Source organism: Penicillium verhagenii, assembly GCF_028828195.1.
Source record: "Penicillium verhagenii strain IBT 33310 chromosome Unknown utg000008l_segment0_segment0, whole genome shotgun sequence".
Classification (NCBI taxonomy): domain Eukaryota; kingdom Fungi; phylum Ascomycota; class Eurotiomycetes; order Eurotiales; family Aspergillaceae; genus Penicillium; species Penicillium verhagenii.
Window position 1 is genome coordinate 275341 of NW_026643172.1, and position 15926 is coordinate 291266.

The window sequence follows — 15926 nt, forward strand, 5'->3', positions numbered from 1 at the left end:
TAGCTGGCCAAGGTCATGTCTACAGAGCCTATATTTCTTATTTGTCTTTATCAATGAATTAGAAAAAATTTCACGTCCTATAGTAGATTACTGGTATGTCTTTTTATTGAATCAAAGGCAGATTAAATACATACATAGAGAGATGAAATTAAATTTTATGATGAAAAGGACGTACACCTGGGCAGTACTCGTGGACCTAATCAGGACCAATATTTCAAAAATCCTTATCCTGGACACCAAAAAAGCACGAGTACCCAATTAGTAAAGGGGTGGAACATTCAGGGTGACTACGGTATGTATTTCGTTGATTATGGTATTTCAAAAATAATTGGGTATAAGTGCCCCGGGGCTTAACCCACACTGCGTATAGACAAGCGTTTATAGGAAAAGAAGAAAAAAACAAGATAATAGACCTATATCGAGCATAAAGATCCAATGGTGGGGTGACATGAACTACTTGTGTATTCGCTGTGTGGGAAGGAAGTTTCCAATGATCAGGGAGGGACTAGAGCATGAAATGTTAGCTTGAAGCATAGGGAAATGATATGAAAAATGACATACATATTGTGGTTATCCCGTCGGATCGTAAAGGAGAAGCAGCATTGAATTCCCTCGCCAGACCCGGTAGGGCTCTTCAAGGTACAGCTGGTAAGCATAGCTTTCTGGGTGTTGTCGAAGGCGATGGCACCGAATTTCTCCCAGTAACTGACCAACTGGTCCTCAACGATGATTTCGTGAATGGCAAGTTTTCCCTGATGATTGGTTAGAGAGAATCGTAAACTAAATATTTTAGGGGGGCAAGACTTACATCTCGCAGGCTCTCTATCGGCACATCGATCAACTGTGCCATTTCGTTATTGCCACGGAAAATTTCACCAGTCCGTCGCCAACAGCAGGCTGGGATAGCCATACTAGCAAAAACGCGGTCATACTCCATGAGGCTTCGTTCAAACCACATTTCCACCAGAATCAACTCAATATCTGTCAAGCTCTGCATGCGCTCTCGAAACTTCGGCCGGAACTTGTCAAGCTGTCGAAGAATCTTTTGCCGAGAGATTTGTTGCATGTTCTTTTCCATGTACTGATTGAGTCGAGCATAGCCTTTGACGTAATTAAAGGGTTTGAGCAAGCCAGCATCATACTTGGCTTTGAGGAGTTTATTCATACGCTCCTCTGGCGGATCCGATCCGGAAGGATCGGCGGCTGTCATATAGTATGTCTCGCGGGCTTTGTCATTGACCACGGCAGGGGCGTTGGATCGTTGAATGGCGTCACCATGTGGTACTGCCGGAGGTGGAAGCTGGGTCTGCAGCGGCAATCCGTTCGGGATGTTCATTGAGTTCATTGAATTCATCAAAGAAGGATCGGAGTAGATCCCTTGAGTGTTGTCCTGGTTTTGAAAGATCGTTCCGTCATCTAGCAAACTGTTGCTCAAAAAGTCCCCGAGCAGATTGTACTCGTTCGTGACTTCAGGCGCATTGAACATGTACGACGGGTGAAGGGAGTGCATATCTTGAAACTGGTTTTGTCCACCCATCCAGTCGTTGTAGGGCATCACTATTATATTTTCAGTCAGCGGGAGTCGGAAAGTCCTCCCATTATTTGACACTTACGCTGCTGGGAATTGGCATCCAGACCTTGACCAGACGAAGAAATGTTTGCTGGCTGCACCGAAGATGGTGCGATCCCGATCGTACCGTCGGAGAGAATTTGCTGACCGGCAGCATCCGAGACATCGACATTCTGAGGCATACCGTTGCCCAGCTCATTGTTCGAGGACCCTTCTTCGTCAGCTGCGGAGTGGTCCTGGTCACTTCGAGCACGTTTGGCAGGTTCCCTGGGCTCGTCATGGCACAAATGTCCAATGTTGCGTTTTATACATCGAGTACAAGGTCGTTCCTAGATGAATTGAAACTGGTCAGCAGGCACATTTGGTTTCGTTTTCTCCGGTTGAAAACTAGTTTCACGGATAACCGATAGATTGAATGGGACGAATCTGGGAGATGTCGTACCGAATCGCAAGTCATATGCTGTCCCACGCGACCAATAGCCTTTCGTTAGCAAATTGATTATTCTGTGGAAAATAGAAACCACCCCCACTAAGATTGGAAGCCCAAAGGGGTGTCGCATTGATGGGATAGACAAGGGCGCAAGTTTATGAGAAATGAGAGGAGAGGGAAGCTCACCGAGCGGCGACAATAAACGCATGCTATAGAATTGATATGATCCATTAGTCGCAACTTTGAAATCGCCAAGCGAACCAGAATGCAAGCGGGCAACGCCCAGATCCCTGTCGCATTGACTTTGTGCGGTGGGTAGCTCACCATGATTGACCTTGCGGCGCTTTTTGGGACTGGAATGACTGCCAGAGCTGGGTGTCTCAGCCTTGGCAGCAGATAATGCGTGCGATTCCTTTGCGCGCGCATCCTTTGCTGCGTCACCGGCCCTGGACTTGGCAGATGCAGTCCTGTCGGAACCGACACCCGATACGTTCCTTTCAGTCATGGTCTCGATTTGTCGTGTAATCACCAGGACCAGGCAGAATGGCTGCCTGCAGACATTGCAGTTAAGAAAGTTGAAGGTTGAAACGTCCAAAGTCAAAAGTTCAGGCTTTCGCGAAAGCGGAGTGACCCCTCCGTTCTGCTCCGCGTGTGGGGAATCCCCGATCGTTTCTCGGCAACGCCACCGAGAGCCGCCTCGGATGACCTCGTCTTTACTTCTAGTCTTTTACAGGGCAGTCCATGCTTGCCTTGAAGCCGATCTTTTCAAATCTTTCAAATGTCTCATTTCTCATTCTAAAATGTGTATTCTGTGACTATGCGGGTTTTTACCGGACCATCAGCTTGGACCTTGTGGGGGTTTCTCCGTTTCTGACGCAGATCTGATCAATAGAATTGGTCAGATTGGACAGCCCACGAATGATCGACTGGGCGCGGACCCTGTCTTGTTAAGATGTGACTGTCACCGTGCCCGGCCTGACAAAAAAAGATTGAGATTCACATGTCAGAGATATCGGCAGGTTTTATATCGCCGCATAGCGACTGCAGCTGCAGCTCAGGCGTCGGGATCTGACCTTGCGCTAGGGATTCCCTTGGTGATATTGGGACACAAACTCGGCGCCGAAATCTTGCTGGTCAAGTTTCTCCAGTTTTGATTCGCTGTTGTATGTGGCCGCGTGTTTGGAGTCTTCCGAGGAGGTGGTCGGTTTTCAATGGTTTTTCAAACTGCGATCGCATACTTTTCTCAATCATCAGATCCCGCAAAAATGTCCAGTGCAGCTTGCGACCGAGTGATTGCGTCTCTCAGTCCCATAAGCGGAGCAGTATTGGTCTGCATAGATTGGAGGTGACCGTGTAATTGCTTCATCAGTGCCTGGATTTCAGGGTCGGTTTCGAGCTAAAGTCCACACCGTAAGTTGATGTCTTTTGAGATATAAAATCTCGGGGGAAAAACCTCCGTACCTCATCCAATGCTGCCTGGTCCGGCTTAGTATCAACCAGTGCAAATCCAGAAGACCCGGAGTCCTGGGGGAGATCATCCAGCTGTCTGAGAACAGGGTGTTCCTTGAAGCAATTGATGTCAGTGGGAAAGTTTTCATGGCGTGTAAATTATCTCTTACATTCTTTGACTGCCTCTTTCGCTCAGCCACTGCTCGCTTGGCGTTTTTGTCCATAGTCTGGAGCTCCTTCTTTTCATTGGCAAGGAGTGCTTCTTCTTTCGCAATTTCGGCTCTAAGAAGGTCGGTGCTATCTTTAAATGTGGCCAGACTCGCTTCAAGGGTTCGCTGTATTTATATAATCAGAAATGCTCAACCATGACCGTATCAAGTAGTTCCGTACGTGTTCATCGAGAGCAGACTCATAGTCAAAGTTCGAGCCGTTGGTAATAGGCGGGAATGGCATTCGTGGCAGCCGCTTGGCAAGACTATCGAGTCAAGGAGGATTAGCTCAATCCATATACAAAAGATGCGCTCTGGTAGCCGGAAATTGAATGACATCTACTAGTAGGTGACAGGCTCAACATACTTTCGCACAACGGCTTGGACTGCGCTTTGCGCCTCGATTCGCTTGCGTTCATTCGACTGGCGCATGACCACCGGACGTTCAAGCGCATGGAACATCTCTCGGACCTTGTCCTGGACCGGCTCGGGGAGGGTTGTCCATTTCGATTTGATTGTCTTTTCAGGAACTCGACGAACTTGGGGTTTCAGATAGGCGTAGCCCTTTTGCGATTCATCTTTGGCCTCATTTTCCTCGTCGCCAGAGCGCTTCCGTTTGGGGGGCATTGTGGGCTGAACAAATGGTTGGATTGGATGTGATGGATGTCAACAAAGGTCCACAGTTGTATGCTGCAGGACGCGTCAAGCCTAAGCAGAGCGGACCTCGGGGCGGTGGAGCGGGATCGGCACCGGGAACGTCCATCCATGAATGTCTTGTTCATATACCGCTTTGTATCGCTGTTTCAAATGTTGGCCATAAACATTTGAAGTCCTACAATGCCACCAGATGAAACTTATACTTGGTCGGTGTTTCATTTTGTCGTTCAAAGTTTCCAAGTTTAAAAAATCTCCGAAATTGACGTTTGTCCAGGTGGATCGTATCGGTTGGAGGCTGAAGCACAGGCAGTATACACTACTCAAGCCGCATCTTAAAACCTACATTACATCACCTGATTACATGCAACAGGTATTCCCCGAAGCCTTTGAAAAGATATGTAGTACATGTACGGAATACAAATTGTTTATTTGAATACGTGTACTAGCAACATTGAAGGAGTACTACCTATATCCAAAGGGTGTTAGGTTCCTAATGTAGGCATATGCGTATGTAGTATGTATTTGAAATCGAATCAATAGCTCCGCAGGGGGGACTTTCACAGGCAATCCATGCCCGACACATCAACAGAAGCCTACCCTTCATCATGGAACATTACTAGTAGCATCATGGAATTTAAAATGAGAATGCCCGCCCCCAAACACAAATGGTATCTTTCGCAAAGTAAACGCCATCCTCGCCCACAGGCAAGCTACGGCCTGCCTGGCCCACCGCTGAACCGCTTTAATGACAAGGAAAACAAAAAGAGCAGGGTATCCGTGCCAGAGAGTACTGGCTTTATCTAGGCATCACGAGGCCGTTGATATTTTTCATATCAGCCAACTGACTTTGCAGGATGTCATTACCACGTATGATGTCCTCGAGCCAGTCAGCCGCTTGGGTGAGCATAGCGCTTTTGCTGAAACCTCCGCCCCGCAACCCAGGGACCAAGGAACAAAGATCGTCAAAGCCCTGACGGATGAGATTGCGTCGTTTTTGCTCGGAAAGAATATGGTTGGTTCGCTTTTGCTCTTCGGACAAATTCTCCCGCGCGTTCTTGCTGTTCGATTGAATACTCGCTTTGCGAGGCGCATTGGTTGATACACGGCGCACCTTGGTGTTGCTCGGGGTGCGCGATTTGCGAGGTGGTAGTTTCGCGTCATCATCATCTGAAAGATACTCTTTGATAATCCGTTGCCGTTTGCGCGGTTGAGAGACATCTTCCGTATCGATACTGTGGATGCTGGAGCGATGGGCATGGCCTCCTGGCATGCGCTCGGGGCTGGGAGCCCGTGTATTGGCCGCGCTAGTCTGCGGCTCAAAACAATCAAGATGATTTAATAACTCTCTGGTACGCGTCTCTTCATCTGGTTGATCGGGTGGGGCCACGTAGCCTTGGTCCATGAAGCTGATATCGGTGCCCCACTGAAGGCTGCGAACCTTGCGAGATGGGTGCTGGTCCGCGCGAATGGGATCGCGCACATCAAAGAGCATTTCAGAAGTATGATAACCGGTGGGGAGCCTGTTGTTGGATGAAGTGTTCACCTGCGCAACAGAAGCCGACTGTGAGTTGTGACGGGGATGAGGTCCATTCATATGGGCCCCGTTGAGAAGAGGCTGCGTCCCAAAAACCTGTTGAGCGAGTGCGGACCCAATATCTGATCCATTCATGTCACCCTGGTAAAGCATTGAGGCTGCGGCATAGATATCTGTACCTGCTGTATTTCCCGCCATCATGCTTGGCTTTCCAAGGCTATGCTGCTGATATGAGGGTTGCGACAAGGATGTTGTGGATCCTTCAAAGGTCGGCGGTAGTTCATCGGACCAATCGAAGTTAAGCCCCGGTGCTTTATTGTGTTGTGTTCGAACCCAAAAGTCATTCGTGAAGCTATTATTGGCATTCATAGTCGTAAAGAAATTGTCTAGCATGTTGGATTCATTATCGTCAAGGAGAGAGGGTCCCGGGGGCAAGGCGGGAGCTTGTTCATATGGGGTATCCATGGGGGAAAGGAAGGAATCTGAGATTCTCATTAGCAAGCTGCCAGAATATACAGTCACGGCCTGATGGGAACTCACAGCCAAACGGGCCCGGAGGTGGGGAGTTGCGCCCGTTCTGGATCTCTGGCCCAGGACCATTCATCACTTCGGGGTTAAAAATGAGGAGAAGGAGGGGCGGAAATGGCAAGTTGAAGATATTGTGCTCCGATTTTTCCAGAGCGGTTGAGACCAGCAAAGAATGACCATTCCTCAGTCGTTGAATCTCGAATCAAGTGGGTATCAATCCCGACTCGTCGACCTAGTATATCGAACTCGACCTGCGACAAGAGACAATAGTGGGACAAGGAGTTTGCGCAACGAGCTTTCAACACAAGAAAGAAAGTTACTAGCCCAGCAAAGATCCAGTCATGAAAATTTACAGAATGGAATCGAAGTGAGAGAAAGCTGGGGAAGCGAAAGGTGGAGTTGATCATTATGCTCATCGCAACGCTCGATCACATGTGAATTTTCGCCCGGTCGCGTGACGTAACAGCATTACCTAAAAATACCACCAAGGTGACAATAGATTACATTATCCATAGACAAAATCCAGATCAGAGTCGAATGTAAAGATACACCGGCGGTACCTCATTTACCAAGATTGAGTCCCCGGGGGCCGTGTATGAGTCTGGGCTAATGATTGTTTTTAATTTGGTATTTTTTCTCATTATTACTACAACCCACTTGAGAACCACAAATCAGGAGAATCTGGGGTTTCCCCATTATTGAATACATTATACACCGAAAGGTCCAGGTACCGTTCAAAGAAGGCAAGCTTCCCTGTTCTTCCATTTCTTTGACTTCATCCGCGGTCGATTCAATTCGGCTCGGCATCCTGGGAAAAAAAAAAGCCATACTACGATCTTTCCCCCATTCGGCCATTAATTAAATTCCGTGGGCTTGATACTTGCCCTTCCGACACCCCGCAAAACTTTGGGAGCGCGCTACCATCACGGATGATCATCCTTCGTCATCTTGTTGGTCCTGTATGCCCCTGAAATACAGTTGGTGATAACCCACTGCGGGGACTCTGCCTGTTCAGGAACCGAGGTCTTACATCTTAGGAAAGAACTCCTTGGACGCGGTCCCTACATAAGTTATTCCTCCGTTACACAGATCCACGGTTGATCAGAGGGACTACCAAAAGAAACGATCGTGCAGTTGTTCCAGGTGCAAAATACTACCCAATTTTTGGACTGGGCAAATTTGCTGGTCACCTCCCCCTCTTGTCTTCAAAGTCTGCCGGCTGCGAGATTTGATCCGTCTTGCTGATTGGTGACCGTTGAGCCGAATCCTACATTGCCAAAGCTCCTCCGACGCGTCTGGTCCTGCCGGATATCCCCCCGGCGCGCAATGCTTAGGAGAGACCCCCTGCGAACCATGACATGAGGGCTCCCGGCGCTATGGAACCTGCAGTTCGGCTCAATCTCCCGGATAGGCACGTCGACGCCCAGATCCTTAAGCCGTGAGTTTCTTCGATCTCCTACCTTTGTGGTGGGACTGGCGATCTACACCACTAGTAGCCCTGAAACAAAAAAAAAAAACAAATAGTTACGTTCGATGCTTAGTTTACGGCTCTAACTGATTTCCGGCAGTATTATCCGGGCTTACGCTTTGGGGTATCTCTCCTCTGTTACCCCCAAACTTATTGCCTTTGCCCGACGACTAGGAAGCAAGAATGGATCCACAAAACAGAAACTGCAAGAGGTATGCTTTTATTGCCCAAATTTCGATTTTGAGATTTCCTGGCCCCTTTCTGAGTATTAATCCCCGTGTGCTCACCGTGGTCATTGTATGAATGATTGGAACAATGCAAGCTGACGGGGGAAAAAACTTCATAGCTGGCGCAGGCTCTGGCCGGGCCTCTACGTGTAAACAGTTTTCCAACATTCTGTGGGATTTTGGTGGGAGGATCAACCACCCTTCCAATCTTGTTGTATCGAATATACGCATGGGTTCTTGCCGGCTCCAAAGGTAACATTCAGGTGTCTCAACGAGGCCAAAGGCTCCTTCAATTCGCCACCGCCTTCCTATCAGCGTGGTTAAGTTTCCAGCTGCTAAATAAAAACCGTGAAATATCACGACAGGATGTCAGGGCTCGGAGAATCTCGTCTGGTCAAGATGACTCTAAAAATGGCCCGACCAGTACTCTCGAGCGTCCTCATTCGGTGTTGGTCGGAAGGACAATGGACCTGACCCTTTTCACGGTCACAAGAGCCCTCGACGTGATATCATGCACTGCATGGAACCGTTGGTATCGCCGTCGCAAGACCCAAAAGAGCTGGACAGTCGTAGAGTCCCATGCTCCTGGGCTAGCTGATGCTGGAGTCTTTGCTTTGAGTGCAGCTATAGTTATGTGGGCTTGGTTCTATCTTCCTGAGCGGTTGCCACGGACGTACGAGAAGTGGATAGGAGAGGTGGCCAAAGTGGATACGCGGTTAATTGAAGCTCTTCGTCGCGTCCGTCGGGGGATCTTTATTTACGGAAAAGATACAGGCCAAGCGCCGCTGCTCGAATCCATGTGCAGGGATTATAATTGGCCCGAAGAATGGGGAGACCCATCCAAGGTGGTCCCCATTCCATGCGAAATGGTACACATGGGTGCTGGTCCTAATTGTGAGAAACACGCTCTATTGCGCTTTGCCAGAACCTTCAAGTTTGCGTGTGCGACCTATATCCCACTACAAATCGTTCTCCGCCTACGGGGTACCAAGTCTCCGGCTGCACTGGGCCGTGCTATCTCCGACGCTGCTCGGTCATCTGCCTTCCTCGCCTCATTCGTGAGCCTATTTTACTACTCCGTTTGCTTAGCACGGACACGGCTCGGACCCAGAATCTTTGACTCGAAGACCGTGACTCCACTAATGTGGGACTCTGGTCTCTGCGTCGGCGCTGGATGTCTCATGTGCGGTTGGAGTGTACTGGTTGAGAAAGCGCGGAAGAGACAAGAGCTGGCGCTCTTTGTGGCACCTCGGGCTGCGGCCACAGTGTTGCCACGGTTGTATAATAAAAAAGTATGTCCAACCCTCGCATTTCCCAGATGGAGACGGTCACACCAAGATGAATAGTGCTTCTACACCCCTCCGCCCCCGGAGCGTTTGAGGACTGTAATGGATTGAGAAGTCACGCGATGCTAATGATCTTCCCTGCTGTTTTAGTATCAATACCGTGAACGCATTGCCTTTTCTGTCAGTGCTGCGATACTCATAACTTGTCTTCGTGAAAGACCACACATGGTCCGTGGAGTTTTCGGCCGCATTGCCACAGGCGTGTTGAAATAAAGTGTTCTCAAGGTTCTTTTTGTCTTGTATTACTAAAATTTCATGTCTCTAGCGATGGGCCTCAATGCCCCCCTCAGGTGCTACGCACCTTACACATTCAAACATTTGTTCAAACATTGTTTTATGAGAGGCTGGGCCTAACATTCGAGGTATTCAGTTGTCATACATATCCTCAGCGCTAACTTATTTTTAATATTCGGACATCAATCCTGGCAATCATTTAAGACGTTTCAATGTTGTTCTGAAAACGTGATCTCCTTGAGGATTTGAAGGATGCCTCGCTGCCTCTTCCTCAGGGGCTCGGTCGCAACGAATAGTTTTCACCACAATGGTTGGGGTGACGTGGTAGATATAAGCGTCGAGTCCTCCGCCAACCACGTTATGTTTCTCGAGAGTATCCGCGTAGTGGAAGCCCATGGCGAATCAAAACACATGTAATAGTAGTCTTGGCCATGTAGATTTTTAGCAAAGATATACAGAAGTAATAACTGCTTAGGTGGTCGCAAAATAGTTTGGTACAGGTGTTGTGATAAATTGATCGAGGAACGGTAGGAGAGGAGAGAAAGGAAAAAGAGAGAACCTTGGGAAATTGTCTTGCCAATAAAAGGCTCGACTACAGTGACTGGGCATAAGTTTCTACACCCCTAGCTCACTCCATGATTATATAGTATATTGCAGGTTAGATTTTAGACTAAAATACAGCTTTGCATGATGTTTTAGCGTGGCTTTACACTAAGCGTTTTAGGTAGGTGATATAATTGTATACTGTAGACTATAGTGGTGGTGAGCTACTAGGTAAAGGCGTGGAGCGATAAGAGGTGTATAGAAACTTATGCCAGTCACTCACTGTAAATCCACCCACGCTACGCCTTATTTGTTAGAACCAGCCCTTCCCTTACCTTGATGGCTAGTTATGTTCATTTATAGAGAGAATCAATTTGCTATGGTAAAAACGTACACCAGAAAAGTCAGAAAGAATGAATGCCGTATTAGCAATTGACTTAGTTATAGCATGAGGTAGCTTATCAGTCCTTAATAGGTAATGAATTGTCGATCTTTGCCGTGCGATATCCACGAATTGTCAAAGTTGGTGAGAAAATCTAGAATGGTGGTCAGATTTTGTAAAATTGATTATTATAAGAAGAACTCATAAGGGAAGCTACTAGTAAAATTGGCCTTGAATCCCAGGTCTACCGTCAACTGGTACCACTACTACTGATACATACTAGTAGTATCAAGATCTCGGGAGCTCCGACGGCTTATCGATAAGACACATCACGTGGAGCGGGTTGCCGATAATTGCAGGCGTCAGGTCGGACCATGCATGTAAATGATTCATCCAAGCTCAAGAACAATGTTTTCCAAATTACTCCCCTCATGGGGACCGAGGACATTCACAGGTGCTATTCCGCCACGTTCAATATATCTTCGGAAGGGCATACTTGAAGCAGAAAGACGGTATTTCTCAGCCAATTCCTTCCTGCATGCGAAACACCATGCCTCCTCCGCGCCGTTCAATACTCCTCAGTCGCAACAGCGCAACACATCTACAATGTAAGCATGAGCCTCACAATCGTATGAGGCTGAATACGATACTGACCTGGGTCTCACCAGGTACTACACGATCAGCATGATTCTGGGCACCGTGGCACTTGCATATGGATCTGTTCCTCTTTACAAAATGGTACGATCCAAATTTTGCGGTCGAATGGCCGGATCGTCAGACTCAAGCTCTAGAACTGACAGTTTTTCCCCCCTACCCGCAATAGATTTGTCAACAAACTGGCTGGGGTGGTCAACCCATTACTACCCACCGCGGCGGCGGCGAAGACACAGCATCCCGCGTGACCCCCGTAACCGACTCTCGCCGGCTTCGAATCACATTCAATGGATCCGTCTCCGATGTGCTGCCATGGAAGTTCACCCCACAACAACGCGAAGTTCGAGTGTTGCCGGGAGAGACTGCACTTGCCTTCTACACCGCAACCAACAAGGGTCCTAACGATATCATCGGAGTTGCCACATACAGTGTGACCCCAGGCCAGGTTGCGCCGTACTTCAGCAAGATTCAGTGCTTCTGTTTCGAGGAGCAGAAGCTCAATGCGGGCGAAACGGTGGATATGCCGGTTTTCTTCTTCATTGATCCGGATTTCGCCACGGACCCGAATATGAAGGGGATTGACACAATCACCCTGTCTTACACTTTCTTCAGTAAGTGACTTCCACGTCTGCATCCAAATATCGCCGTTGCTAATTTAAAGTAGAAGCGAAATATGACGACAACGGAGTTTTGAAGCCAATTGCCTCATGATCACCTAGTCAGAAATGTGACTGACCCTCATGTTTACTCCGAAAAAAAAAGGTCAACTGGCACTATTTCCAAGGAAATCTAACCCAGACCTTGCCCGGTTGATCTGAACCTCAAGCCGATTCAAATCTGCTCATCATTCCCATCTCATCTTCACAAGAAATTTGTGTGTACTATATAGATCTTGAAGTTTAAGTCTTTGCGCAATGTCAATACCTACTACATCCCAGAATTTAAAAGTGAATAATCTGAAACTTTGGAAAATATATCTTTAAAACACACCCTTCGTAGCAGCCTGGCAGTTCTAGTGCTGCAGCTGCAGCTTCAACAGCCTGGAGAAAGGGCAATTCAGCTGTATACAGATGTAAAGATACGTGCACGGGCCACATATTAATTGGTCGCGCGTTTTCGACGCGTTCTCCCGCTCCCGCATTTTCCAAAGTCCATCCACATCACAACCACCATATTTCTCATTTGAGGCAGCAGCAATTACAATGTCACTTCTCGTTGATAAGCTGCGTCCCAAGACGCTTGATTCACTCACATACCACCCAGATCTCTCGGCTCGCCTCCGATCCTTGGTAAGTGTGCCCTCCAGTCAGAGAGTCAACAGAAGCTTACCCTTCGGCGAATGGAATTGCAGGCTCAAAGCGGCGACTTTCCCCATTTGTTGGTTTATGGACCATCAGGTGCTGGCAAGAAGACACGCATCATTGCAACCCTAAAAGAACTCTACGGCCCTGGAGTTGAAAAAATCAAGATTGACGCCCGAGTATTCCAAACAACGAGCAACCGAAAGCTAGAGTTTAACATCGTCTCCTCGGTCTATCATCTCGAAATTACACCCGCCGATGTCGGAAATTACGACCGGGTCGTCATTCAAGAGCTGCTCAAGGAGGTTGCACAGACGCAGCAGGTGGATCTTTCCGCAAAGCAGCGGTTCAAGGTGGTGGTGATTAACGAAGCCGATCATCTTACCCGCGATGCCCAGGCTGCCCTGCGTCGCACTATGGAGAAATACAGCCCGAACTTGCGTTTAATTCTTTTGGCCAACAGCACTTCTAATATCATTGCGCCAATTCGTTCCCGTTGTCTGCTGGTCAGAGTTGCGGCGCCCACGGAAGAGGATATTTGCTGTGCTCTTCGCATTGCTGCGAAGAAGGAGGGCTGGGTTGGGGCAGATGGATTGAACAAGCGTATTGCACGGGATAGTGGGCGGAATCTACGGCGTGCATTGCTCATGTTTGAGTCTGTTTATGCACAAAAGTAGGTGATGATTTGTGTAAATTCCTGTGGACTAGCGAGGCTAATTGTTATCTATCACCAGTGAGAAAGTCACAGACAGTACTCTTATTCCACCGCCGGACTGGGAGGCTTTGATCTCTCTTGTTGCAGATGAGATTCTTGCAGAACGCTCGCCCGCTCGACTGTTGCAGGTCCGAGCCCGTCTCTACGATCTGTTGACTCATTGTATTCCTCCATCAACTGTTCTCAAGGTAATTTTACAAAATGTATGCTTTGAATGTACTAGGACTAATGAACCAAATCTTTAGACCTTGACCTTCAAGCTTGTTGCGAAGGTTGATGATGCCCTCAAAGCCGACGTCATCAAGTGGTCTGCATTCTATGAGCACCGAATCAGACTGGGCAGTGTAAGTCCTTCACTTGCGAGGTCATCGAAATATTCTAGCAACGCTGATGGTGAACTCGATATAGAAAGTGATTTTCCACCTTGAAGCTTTCGTGGCCAAGTTTATGCGCATTTACGAAAGGTTAGTTCCAAAGCTCGGCATAATGAGCCTTTACTAACAATGACCTAGCTACTTGATGGGTATGGATTTTTAGGATTCACAAATGAAGCTTGCATTCCATGTATGAATGATGATTGTACACTACAAGAGCAAGTCACCAGTTCTCCCAGGACAGCGACACCTAACACTTTATTGAGGACCCAAGTGGGTTAGCATGATTGGCAGGCCTGTTTCTTCGGTTTTCTTTTATTCGGCGCATAAAGGCATTTTGATTGGTTTCTCAAGGGACCCCGGCGTTGCTAGCTGCTATTAACTATGAGCTATGTATCCATCCGGCAGTAACTGATTGAAAAAAAATCAGTGAGAGTAGCCCTGGAGATGGTAATGATTTCGCTTACAGAATTTCTGTAACAGCATACTAGTACTAGTAGTACTCAATTTGTGCAGGTCATCCAAGGTTGCTCTACATGGTTACTACGTCATCACCTAAATGTAGTCATCGGGCCTGCTCAACCCCATATCTAGACGTGATCCTGTCTTTCCCCAGATATACTTAGGGACTTTTTAACATCCGACATCTGAAGACTTGTTTTTCGTGGGATATAAAATATTTGAAACACTGCCACCTAGCCTGCACAATGTCCGATCCAAGACTTATTGATATGGAGCCAGGTGGAGAGAGTACTCAGTAAGATTCCCCCACGCGCATTGAACCCCAAAAAGAGTTGACATTGACTTTGTCATTAGATATGAATCAATCAGAGAATTCATGATCACTCCTGCAAAGCAGACCGGTCAAATGGGAGGTAGGCTGAAACGAAATACGTCTACGGGCCGTGGGCAATTAGCTAACTGGGTTTCACTAGTTGGCGAACCACACACCAAAAGTGTAACGACAGCCATTGTTGATCCCACAGACTCTCCCGCCTCCAGAGACGAGGAAAATCTAGCACAAAGACTCGGAATGGGCATTGTTGAGCCAAATAAAGGTAGGTGAAAGAGTGCACTGAAAAATATCCTTGTCTAAACTCCTAATATAACAAAAAGTCTGCCGGAAGGCCGGGAATCGGCGACCGCGGAAGATGTCTGGACAAAGCTGACAATAATGTACAGAAGATCTGGATTTCGACAACGCAGAGGATGCAGCAGCCGCGAAGACCAGGAGGCAGCAGGGGTATGGACCCGGCTCCGGGGTCGGTGCTTAATTCAACATGAGAAATAGTGACAAAAAAGGACTACGTCCGGGGTAGTGTATGGAGATGCGCATCCTTTATTGGGTGGGGGAGGTGCTGGAGGAAGTGCTGGAGGGCGGGTTTTCGGTCTCGTTGGTGCCGAGCGGAGGGTTCCTGCGTGCCCGCTTGAGAGATTCGAGGGTCACGCCGTTGCCGAGCTTAGTGATACCGACGACGGGAGGGTCATCTTTCTTGACGAATTCCCAAAGACCTATGGAGATATTTGATCAGTTATTCATGTCGTGTCATTCAGGCGAGAAAAAGGGCAAATTGTAATCAAGAATTTTTGAAACTCACCAGGCAACTTGTGGCCAGCCAATCTGAATGCCTCACGGGCAACCTTCTCGTGCAAATCTCCCTTCACCTCAAACACGACACGGCTGACGGGCAACCGGACAGTCCAGTAGTCAAACTTACCCTTACCCTTACCCATACGCTGCTCGTTGCCCTTGGTGTAGACACCAATATTGGCACTCACGCGCTTGTACAGCTTATAGTTCATTCCTCTCAATCGACGCTTGATGGTTTCCTCTGCGATCTTAAGAGCCGATGCAGGCATTCGCCGGTCGTGATCCTTCATGCGAATTCCATAATCTCCCCACACAACGGTCGTTCCTCGTGTGGATCCGCCGGTCGCGACATGGGGGCGACCCTTGGGTGATTTGGACCTCTCGGCAAACTTCGGGGTAAGCCAATCCAGGGTGGAAGATGTGTTCGAGAAGGATCGTGCCAGAGAGAAGGGCGCAAGCGATGCCGACGACAGGCCTAGAAAATCATAGTGGTCAGTTTCAAGCTCCAGACAAGCGTTGCAGGCGGCGGAGGAGTATTTCGTACATGTTGGCCGAATGCAGGCCGATAAAGGCCCAGCAAACATCTTGATCTGAGGGCCCATTGTGATCAATTGAGGGGGATGATATCAATAGTTTCCTGGGGTCTCCAGCGCAAGATCCAAAGCACAATTCGATGGGCCAGATGCGCTAGGCCCATTGAGGAAGAAGTGGTGG

General features: G+C 48.2%; 7 protein-coding genes across 7 annotated transcripts; 3 read left to right on the plus strand and 4 right to left on the minus strand.

Annotated features, from left to right (window-relative positions):
* Window positions 1-453: 453 nt before the first annotated feature.
* acuM (gluconeogenesis transcription factor RDS2) lies at window positions 454-2505 on the minus strand (the record flags this gene model as incomplete). Its single annotated transcript, XM_057167473.1, has 5 exons — window positions 454-505; window positions 562-752; window positions 809-1557; window positions 1614-1793; window positions 2187-2505. 5 exons carry the CDS (start codon window positions 2503-2505, stop codon window positions 454-456), a joined length of 1491 nt encoding a protein of 496 aa, XP_057018104.1.
* Window positions 2506-3243: 738 nt separating this feature from the next.
* On the minus strand, window positions 3244-4285 carry N7466_008085 (uncharacterized protein; the record flags this gene model as incomplete). Its single annotated transcript, XM_057167474.1, has 5 exons — window positions 3244-3396; window positions 3462-3563; window positions 3620-3784; window positions 3840-3924; window positions 4026-4285. The coding sequence occupies 5 exons, from the start codon at window positions 4283-4285 to the stop codon at window positions 3244-3246; spliced, it is 765 nt and encodes a 254-aa protein (XP_057018105.1).
* An 826-nt stretch (window positions 4286-5111) lies between these two features.
* Window positions 5112-6453, minus strand: N7466_008086 (basic helix-loop-helix domain-containing protein; the record flags this gene model as incomplete). Its single annotated transcript, XM_057167475.1, has 2 exons — window positions 5112-6331; window positions 6390-6453. 2 exons carry the CDS (start codon window positions 6451-6453, stop codon window positions 5112-5114), a joined length of 1284 nt encoding a protein of 427 aa, XP_057018106.1.
* A 1282-nt stretch (window positions 6454-7735) lies between these two features.
* On the plus strand, window positions 7736-11942 carry N7466_008087 (cytochrome c oxidase assembly protein; the record flags this gene model as incomplete). The annotated part of the gene is given in 9 exon segments (XM_057167476.1): window positions 7736-7815; window positions 7946-8057; window positions 8192-9364; window positions 9509-9619; window positions 11032-11089; window positions 11101-11185; window positions 11246-11315; window positions 11401-11842; window positions 11893-11942. 9 exon segments carry the CDS (start codon window positions 7736-7738, stop codon window positions 11940-11942), a joined length of 2181 nt encoding a protein of 726 aa, XP_057018107.1.
* A 491-nt stretch (window positions 11943-12433) lies between these two features.
* On the plus strand, window positions 12434-13784 carry N7466_008088 (replication factor C subunit 5; the record flags this gene model as incomplete). Its single annotated transcript, XM_057167477.1, has 6 exons — window positions 12434-12520; window positions 12583-13205; window positions 13267-13435; window positions 13493-13591; window positions 13656-13711; window positions 13760-13784. 6 exons carry the CDS (start codon window positions 12434-12436, stop codon window positions 13782-13784), a joined length of 1059 nt encoding a protein of 352 aa, XP_057018108.1.
* A 544-nt stretch (window positions 13785-14328) lies between these two features.
* N7466_008089 (uncharacterized protein) lies at window positions 14329-14895 on the plus strand (the record flags this gene model as incomplete). The annotated part of the gene is made up of 4 exons (XM_057167478.1): window positions 14329-14378; window positions 14438-14496; window positions 14557-14679; window positions 14804-14895. 4 exons carry the CDS (start codon window positions 14329-14331, stop codon window positions 14893-14895), a joined length of 324 nt encoding a protein of 107 aa, XP_057018109.1.
* Window positions 14896-14960: 65 nt separating this feature from the next.
* On the minus strand, window positions 14961-15814 carry N7466_008090 (mitochondrial 54S ribosomal protein uL16m; the record flags this gene model as incomplete). The annotated part of the gene is made up of 3 exons (XM_057167479.1): window positions 14961-15133; window positions 15220-15687; window positions 15757-15814. The coding sequence occupies 3 exons, from the start codon at window positions 15812-15814 to the stop codon at window positions 14961-14963; spliced, it is 699 nt and encodes a 232-aa protein (XP_057018110.1).
* Window positions 15815-15926: the final 112 nt, after the last annotated feature.